Source organism: Xiphias gladius, chromosome 22, assembly GCF_016859285.1.
Source record: "Xiphias gladius isolate SHS-SW01 ecotype Sanya breed wild chromosome 22, ASM1685928v1, whole genome shotgun sequence".
NCBI lineage: Eukaryota > Metazoa > Chordata > Actinopteri > Istiophoriformes > Xiphiidae > Xiphias > Xiphias gladius.
This window is the reverse complement of record NC_053421.1, coordinates 12314609-12324002: the sequence shown is the minus strand read 5'-3', so window position 1 is coordinate 12324002 and position 9394 is coordinate 12314609. Positions and strand designations below refer to the sequence as shown.

At 42.0% G+C, this 9394-nt stretch overlaps 1 protein-coding gene across 1 annotated transcript; it reads left to right on the top strand.

Moving 5' to 3' along the window:
• Positions 1–648: 648 nt before the first annotated feature.
• Positions 649–5234, top strand: sox4b (SRY-box transcription factor 4b). Its single transcript, XM_040118656.1, has one exon. It carries the CDS (start codon positions 842–844, stop codon positions 2141–2143), a length of 1302 nt encoding a protein of 433 aa, XP_039974590.1. The 5' UTR covers positions 649–841; the 3' UTR covers positions 2144–5234.
• Positions 5235–9394: the final 4160 nt, after the last annotated feature.

Sequence of the window (9394 nt, the reverse complement as noted above, 5' to 3'; positions counted from 1 at the left end):
TGGAATGAGGTCAGACACGAGGCTCCTCATTGCACGCGCTGATTATTATTAGATTCCATTTTGGGCCAATCGACGCTGAGGGGGGCGTGAGTTTGGCGCAGAGGCAGGGTAGCGACAGCGTCCCATTGGTGGATTTTTATCGCCGTTGTATCTCGGGAAGGGATAAATACAAGCAAGGGGGGCCGGGTCTGGAGGGCTGCTTGAAACTCTACTGCAGGTTTGCAGATGGAAGGCGGAAAGTGTAACTCGCTCTAGGTTCCTTTTTTTTTTTCTTCCCTTCCCCAGCATGCATGACTTTTGTTTCTAGGAGAGGGGACAGAGTTGGTACAGAGAAAAACACTTAGGTTACACACTGTAGCTACTTGGGACTTGGGAGCCATTTGTAAGTGCCCGGGCGCACACTGCGGCTCTCAGTCTGCGCTCTGCAGCTGCATAGACTATGTGCAGTCACCACACGGCTGAATTGATTTTATAAAACTGAAGGAAGAGACTGAGAGGCAGATAACAGGGTGCACCGTGGAGAGTGGGCTGTAATGTCCGTGCCGTTTTAACACCTACAGAACCTGGAAATTAAACTTTTTTTGTGTTTGTTTTTTTTTGTTTTTGTTTTTTTTTTTTCCACGCATCCAGCCTTTTAAGGCTACTTTGGACTGAAACTGTTACCGAGTTTACTGCGCATCTCAGGAGTGAATTATTTCAATCGCTTTAAAAAAAAAAACTCAGCTCAAACTGAAGAGGGGGAGAAAATAGCTGAGTTTACTTTAAAGTGATTCCGAGGACCAAGGAGAGAGGGAGAGAAGGAGCAAGTACACCGCTCTCCCTCTGTGTGTAACGGGGCAGCATGGTGCAGAAAATGAGCCACACGGAGAGCACCGCCGAGGCGCTGTCCTTTTTCGTCGGGGATTCGAGCTCCGACTCCGGGGCGTGCATGGATCTGGACCCGGCCGCCTCGCCTCTCTCCCCGGGCTCCACAGCTTCTTCGACCGCCGGCGACAAGCTGGGAGACAACCCGGCATGGTGTAAGACTCCAAGCGGCCACATCAAGAGACCCATGAACGCCTTTATGGTCTGGTCACAGATAGAGAGGAGAAAGATTATGGAGCAGTCTCCGGACATGCACAACGCTGAGATCTCCAAAAGGCTGGGGAAGCGTTGGAAGCTGCTCAGAGACAGCGACAAGATCCCCTTCATCAGAGAGGCGGAACGGCTCAGGCTCAAGCACATGGCGGACTATCCCGACTACAAGTACCGGCCGAGGAAGAAGGTAAAATCAAGCGCCTCTAAGCCTGGCAGTAACGGAGAGAAGGGAGAGAAAGTCAACAGTAGCTCGAACAACACCAGCACTAAGACATCCTCATCTTCGAGGAAGAATGGATCCAAATCCCCCATCAGCAGCAAACCCCACAAATCACTTTTCGGGAGCAGCAGCAGTAGCACCAAAGCATCACCGTTTGCCTCTGAGCACCCATCAGAGCACCACCACAACTCTCTCTACAAGTCGAGATCTGGCTCTTCGGCGGCCAAGCAGATACCAGACAGCAAGAAGCCCAAGCGGGTTTACGTCTTCGGGAGCAGCGCGGCCAGCCTGAGCGTCAGCCCCACGTCCTCCCTCGTGGTCCCGGCCAGCCCGACTCTCAGCAGCTCGGCGGACTCCAGCGATCCGCTCAGCCTGTATGAGGACGCGGGCAGCGGCAAAGAGGAGGGAGCCGAGTCCCCCGGCGGCGTCAGCAGCAGCAGCAGTAGCCGCAGCAGCAGCAGCAGCAGCAGCAGCAGCAGCTCCAGCAGCCTGGGCGGGTCTTCGGAGCGCCACGGCGGGCACACATACAGCAGTCGGCGGGCTTCCTCGCCGACTCCCTCCGGCTCTCACTCCTCCGCCTCGTCCCACTCGTCCTCCTCCTCTTCCTCGGAGGACGAGGAGTTCGAGGACGACTTGCTCGACATTAACCCGAGCCCCAGCTTTGATAGCATGTCGCTGGGGAGCTTTGGCTCCTCGGTGCTGGACAGGGACTTGGATTTGAACTTTGAATCCGGCTCCGGGGGCTCCCACTTCGAGTTCCCCGACTACTGCACGCCCGAAGTCAGCGAGATGATCTCCGGGGACTGGCTGGAGTCCACCATCTCCAACTTGGTGTTCACGTACTGAGCGAGCAGGGGAGCAAACGACGACAGGTAACGTCCTGCGAGCAAAAACATGACCACAAACAGAACCAGGGGTCCCTGGTACAGTGGGTGTAATAGTTTGTGTTATAACTACACCAGACTAGCAAAGACCCACTGAAACTAGCCCCCGTCCCTTCTCTGCCATAAAAGCAAGCGCTGCAAGTCCTTGGAAAGCTAAACTTTGGGGCGAATAACTTGCTTTTTGTACCTTTCTTTGGATGTGTGGACTGTGGGACTCGGTACAACCACGAATGTGGAGGGAGTGCAAAACAAGAGAATAGACGAGGAGAGACAGACCGGGTTTCCCGATTGTGAAACGCTTCGTCCTGGACTGTTTTTTTTTTTTTTTTTTTTTTTGAACTGAACAACTTAACTGTGATTGATTTGCACGTAATGCGGTCCGCCGTTCACTTAATCAATGTTGTTGCTGATTTAATAAAGGGACATTTCACAACTTTTTACCAATCGCCAAGTGAACTTCACCACTAAAAAGGTACAGAAACAGGACGGTCGTGCGACATTTTTATTGCGATGTCTCACTGAAAGGAATTTTAATGAAACCGAGGTGGGTTGATGTTTTTTTTTTTTTAAGTCGAATATTTTCTCAAAAGCAAAAAAATGTTAAGCATGATAGCCTACATTGTTCCTATCTTGTGCTGAGATTTTCTGTAAGACTGTCGAGCAGTTGAAAAAAAAACTAGTATTAGGATTATTTAAATGGGTAGGTGGCGCTCGCTTCGGTTCTTCTCTTTTTAAAAAAGGACATTGAAATAATCACCAGCTGTTGTAATTTTTCAAACTTCAGGATTCAAACGCAACTTCAAATCTGTGCTGAACTTTATACACGTGTTCTCAACGATTCAGGACCAAAATTCTTTAATGTTAATTTCAGATGATAGTTATAGAGAAATCCTCACCGATTTTTTTCATCCTCTGAGCTTTGTTTTGTACTTGTATTCAGATGCCATTTTATATGGGATGTTGTATTTATATACTGGGCCAAGCGTTTTTGACTTGATCATTTTTTTATTTCTTGTATACATGATCTAATCCTGTTTTTTTTCTTACACGGTTGTTAATCTGTATGTCTGTGTCTGTCACATTTCCTTCTCAGGCGAAGGGCTAGAGTTTTAAAAACACAACTTTTGATTTCTTTTTATATTTAAATGTACACACTTTTTGGACACTTAAAAGAGAGGAAACAGTTTGATTATTTTCTCAGTGTATTTTTGTACAAATCTATATAGAAAATGGGGGAGTCAACAATCGGTGTGTGTAGCCTACTAATACAGCTGTATTGGATTTCCTAATTTTTAATACCCCGGCAGGCTGGTTTTCATGCTGCCTTCAAGTGCTCATGGCAAGCTCGTACGTATGAAGTTTGTTGCCAGTTCAAATGCTTTTGTAAGGACAGCCACCTAAACAGACCTTATATCACTATGTTGCCTATTGTTTAATTTTAAAATGTCAAGGCACTAACTTACTTTTTACTCAAGTGACCAAACAGAGGAGATAATACAAATGAAATATGTAATAAGGTTTTTTTTAATTTAGTAATTTGGCGATATTTGATTTGACTTTTACCAGCAAATATTGACAAGACCTCTTTGATGCCCAATCCCTGAACATCACGTATCGTCAGTGCGGGCTTGAGATACTTAACGACCCAGTTGTGAGGATGCAATTACGATGTTTCTGACAGCACTTGAAGGCAGCACCAGTCTTTGTATCAGCCTACCTTCTACGTTTACAGTGCTAGTCTGCAGGCTCCTTAAAGACACAGGAACGCATTATTTCTAGAGGCTATTCCTGTGGACTCAGTGGGTTTAACAGCGTCACTATCTAAAGCATCCACTTGTTTTTGCATTTCCTGTCAGACATCTTGCCTATGACAACAAATTAGGAGATTGTAGCTTTAAATTTGACTTATTTCTTGATGTTTTCATTAATTGATGTCAAATTTGCCAATCAACCACTGGATTGAACAGGCTATCAATATAGCAAGCAAACAACAAGGATGATAACATCAAGCATATTCAAATTTCTGACTTGAGTTCCGCAACACCTACTTGTACTGCGTTTCTCATTGTATTTGAATATATAATCTTTTCTACTTGTCGGCTAACTATTAGCTAATAATTGTTTTAGTATCTTTATGGCATGGTGAATAGCATTTGTATTTCAGATTCAGGTTATTAGCTGTTGTGTTTTTCAGAAAAAAATGAAAAAAAAATGAGGAAAAAACGCTGAAACGTGAACTCGATCTTTGTATATTTGACTGTATCATAAAGCGAAAAGATTGTGTGTTTATGTATGTTGTTGCTATTGAGGACAGGCACTGTCTAGAACTGCTATCTTTTACACATCCTTACTTAGTTTTAAGGTGGTCAGTTCAGGACTCTTTTTTTTTATATATATATATGAAAGCATTTTTAAATATATTAACTTTATTTTTCATCCATCCTGTGCAATATGCTGTGTAGAATTATCATTTATTGTCTCTAATCATGCCATAAACAAAGGACCCACCCTTTTTTTGAGACTCAGAGAAAGGGGGGAAACTCATGCCAGCTAAATTGTGTCCATTCACTGCCTGTCAGATTGTTGATATAAACTTGTGTACAGAACTTTTTCAAGGAAGGATAATAAATATCAGCTGGAACTGAAACTCAACAACTCTTTTCTGGATTCTTGAACTTTCTTTAAAATTTCTTTGACAGTCAGCAGTAAAGAGTGACACATTTGTGTAGACAGTATAATTAAGAGATAAATGGTTAATATCAAGTCAAAATATCAGCTTTCTGCATTGATTATCACGTCATTGATCTTTTGGCAAGATATATAATGAAAGTAAGACTTTAAAGCGAAATCACACAGGCCCAAAGCTACTGACTCTGTCACCACTGCACCAGCTTTTTAGTTAGTAACTTCCATATTTTATGGCAACACAGAATACAGCTGGGTATAGAAAATGACAATTGATAGCAAACCTTACTATATTGATTGGCTGCTAAAAGAGGTTAACGTGGAATAACCAACAAATATTGACTGCTTTAGGGAAATCCACTCTAATTGTGTGGCAACATACTGAGCCCCAACCAATAATCACCTACTTCTGCAGAAGAAATTAAAATGATTGTGGGTACTGTTGTGTGAAATAAAAATTGAAAAGTTTATTTCTTCTATTGTTTAGTTACTTATAAGTTATTAAAATGTTGTTTTGCATACATGCCCATCAACAGAAATGGGATGCCCTTAGTATTGTCCATGTCTTCACATTCTTCATATGACTTTTTTTAAACTACACAGCAATGTGTTCTACCCTGAGTCTAAATGACCCACAGATGGTCTACCACGCTTTCGGAAAGCTCATCACTTAGCTATGAAAAAACACCCTTTTTTTTTTTAACCGAGTTATAGAACAATAGACAGGACAGAGAGTTTTATAGCAGGCTCCCCCTTCTAGAGACTTCAGATGGTCTTGATACTGTTAAGTCTTTGGGAAGCTTACATCTCCAGTATGGAGACAAGAGATAGATGCCTTTATATACAGTTGACTCAGAGAAAGCAAATCAATCAGATTATTTTAAGCCTATAGTGACATATATTTGATAGTTCTTTTTATGTTAAGCCCCAACAAGGCCAACGTCTACACCATGCATTCAAAATACATCTTCGTAGGAGAGTGTTAATATGAGACCTGATGATTACATGGCCATTTGACATAACCTAGCTCAGGAAATAATTCGGTCTACAAAGCCACAGCAGACTGTTTTTCTTCTTGTCTGAAGAAACCACACGAAAAAGCTTTATTTTGTCTGTTTAAAGAGCCATGCAGCATTGATTTGTGGTATCAAGGATTAAGAATCAAGTGCGTCATGCATAATGCAAAGCGATTTTGATACTGCATGAAAAAAGTAAATAGTTTATTGTCACATGCAGTAAACAATACACAGATTGTAATCCCAATAACATTGCAGCACATTAATTAAGATGTGTAACTTCATAAATCCCAACAAATGATTCATTTTTAAGTAGCACATGAATCATTACAAGCATAAAACATCATAATAATGGATGCATAAACAGATTAAACAGATGATGCACTGATAAGAGAGACGTGTACTACATGCATCCTTTGTCAGCCCCAGGATAGTCAGAACTCATCAGAATCCAGCATCGAAGGGCAACCGATGCAATTACAACTGACCAGATGAAGTTTCACAGCAGGGGACTACTATTTACACATTCATACATTTGTGGCATATTCATTCACCGACAGGACATATCATAAACACTATAAAATAATGAAGGTGAGCAGTTTTACCACCATCCCACGACTAACAGCACTGTTTCATTACTAATGTGCTTCTTGAATAGCCAATTGTATTGCCTACTTAGGTTTGTTTAATTGCCTAAAACTCCTTCCTGCAGGAGAATAAAATGTTGACCATTTACATCTTTAATACAAGCTGCACACAAAGTACTAGGGCCACCATAATTGGCCAAATGATAAGGGGTAGCTGCAGAATACACAATTATTAGCTAAAAAGTTGAATCTTCTTGGGCTTCATCCCAGGCAAACTGATGTTCTTTTCTATTCTAGCCTGTTGGGCTGTATGCTGGCTGTCTGGTGTTCAGACAGTCATGATTTCCCATCCCCCTCTCCCAGACAGACCTTTACCGTGGGGGAAGGGCTGGTTTTAGCGGCAGTCAGCCAAGGGCCCTCCAGCATAGCTGACAAGCATGTCTGTCTGTCTATAGTATGTGCATGTCTCTGCGTTTGTGTGTGTGGGGGTGTGTGCCTCTGTACATTTGGTTGAAATTCTATGCAAAAAATCCAACCATATGATGTGGGTATGCCCGCAGTAGGACCAGACAGTGTGTATCTTCCTCATACATCAACAAATGTATTTTTAAAAAAAAAAAAAAAAAATCCTGTTCCTTGTCTTCTCTCAGGCTCAGTAGTATAAAAGAACAAACAATGTAAAAGTGTAACATCCTACAATCTCATCCTCAGTTTCGATACTTTCAAGGAATCTTCAGCAGGCAGTATGTATTTGTTGTGTGTGACTTCCTTGAAAAAATACTTGTACACTATTTTATTCTATTGCTTGATAGCTTTTTTAGTTCTGTGAAATTACTACTAAGGTGCCACAGCTGTTATTGCAGTTGACTATGTGGAGTCATTATGAATGGTACAACAACCAGTGGTTATTTCAAAGCTATGCATTTTTAATGTTGTAATTGGATGCCAAATCAATTTAAGATAGAAAGTCTTTAAGTATGTGTTTTTATAAAGTTTCTACTATATAATATATGTAGGAAGCCATTTAAGGCAGGTCATTATTTTGTGTGTCTGTCACACTTTGTACAGCATATAGCCAGAATTCCTCTTCTGTATCATTTAAATGAGCACTCTTGTGCATGTCATCTTAGTTTAATTGTCTGTGCGTAATGAGTACGTAAGTAGCAAGACAATTAGTATGTATTTTGTAAAAATGGCATGTCAAAATCAGGTTCACTTTACTCACCATATGCAATGTTGTGTACAGGAATTAGTCTGGTGCACAGTAGAGGAGATAAAGACAAGTGACTTTAAATTACACTTATAATTGTCTGTATGTTATACAATACAGTCAACATCCGGTCATTATGTTTGCAGGTGTAAAGGTGTAAAGGCGTAAATACAGTGAGTGTGCACTAGTGCATTAATCCATACCTGATTTTATGAAGCTGCTATACAGTAACTAAGCCCATAACACCTAAGAATCACAACAATATGCCGATATACACATTTTTATCACAGCTTAATTGGCTGTGTTTAACCAGCGACTGTACACTGAATGCAAACACAGTCACCTGGCAGTCAAATGCATTTTGTAATACCAGGTGTATATTACTTATAACATTCCAATGATAAATGTGTATCATGCAAGGAGATAATATCTTCAGTGTGTGGTATAATCTTGCAAAATTCCTAACAGCTCCAGCACTTCTGTGTCTGTGTGTTAAGCTCCTCTAAGCTATATGTAGCCTGCTCAGTGTGCAGTCTCATGTGTGGCTCAGCTGACTCCTCAGTGGGTGATATGCAGGCAGCAGCCAGGGCAGTGCAGAGTGGAACAGAACAGGCTGACTGCTGGAGTCAGTGGCCCAGTAAAACCACAGCAGGGGGGATAAGAGCTCCGCCGGAGGGGGGTGAGAGGTATGAGATGTATCTCTAAGTCTGCCTGTCTTTATATGTGGCCCTTCTGCCCTCAACCTAGGGGGTGGGGGTGGGGGTGGGGGTGACTATTTCTTTCCTCTCTGTGTTTTATGTTTTTAAAAAAAAAACAAATTTTCTGTTTATTTTTTTTACTTACATCCTGTGTTTCTGTTGTTTTCAATTCACACTGGTTTTCCCATGAGCAGTAGCATTCCTTTTTCATTATTTATCTCTATCTGTCTGGCATTATGAATGGAGGACACAGTGGTTGTGGTATCTGTTATCTTTAGTTTTCTAGTCTGTACCTGTCTATGTATCTGAGATTTTCCCATAGGCTCGCATTCACACAAACAGAAACGTCACGCAATCCAGAACACAGAGAAGTTCTTGTTTGTCTAGTTTGTTTTCATGACCCGGGTCATTCTTGGTGAGACTTGTACTTACTGTGTGTTTGTCTACCTGTTTGTCTGTCTGTCAAGTGATGAAAGTACTTCCTGTCTGTCTGGTGGAAGCAACATTTTTATCTTGCTGTGAATGTGTTTGTGTCTAATGACTGTCATTGCATGACGTTGCATATGTACTCTATGTCTGTTGCCTGTCTGGTTGTTTGATTTCTCTGGGGCACGGGAATATTGCAGTCAGGACAAAGAGGTAGACTTACAACTGGCAGAGGGGAGACACAGGTAAGACGTATATAGTTCTGCGTGGGATCAACGCAAAGCTGTAGCCTACGCAATCGGCCTACACTGTTGTGAGCGTTTATATTTGTGCCCTGGTGCGTCTGTGTTTCTCTGCAATTACACCACCAAAATTCTAGTTGGCAGTGGGGTTTCTATAGCACTGTGTTAAGTTTCTTTGTGCATGTCAAACGATGGCAACTGAAACTGAATGGGTCATGCTGGAGTTGGAGCTAATACATGTTGAACAACGGTTATTTTCACTGGAATTACTGCAATGCAGAAAAGAGAGAAGATGTCGGTGGAGATGGTGAGTACCACCATTGAATCGATTGAGGCAAAGGGAGGGTGA

Bases quoted from the DNA above. Each gene is read 5' to 3' on its own strand.
- sox4b (XM_040118656.1), top strand. From the start codon at position 842: ATGGTGCAGAAAATGAGCCACACGGAGAGCACCGCCGAGGCGCTGTCC.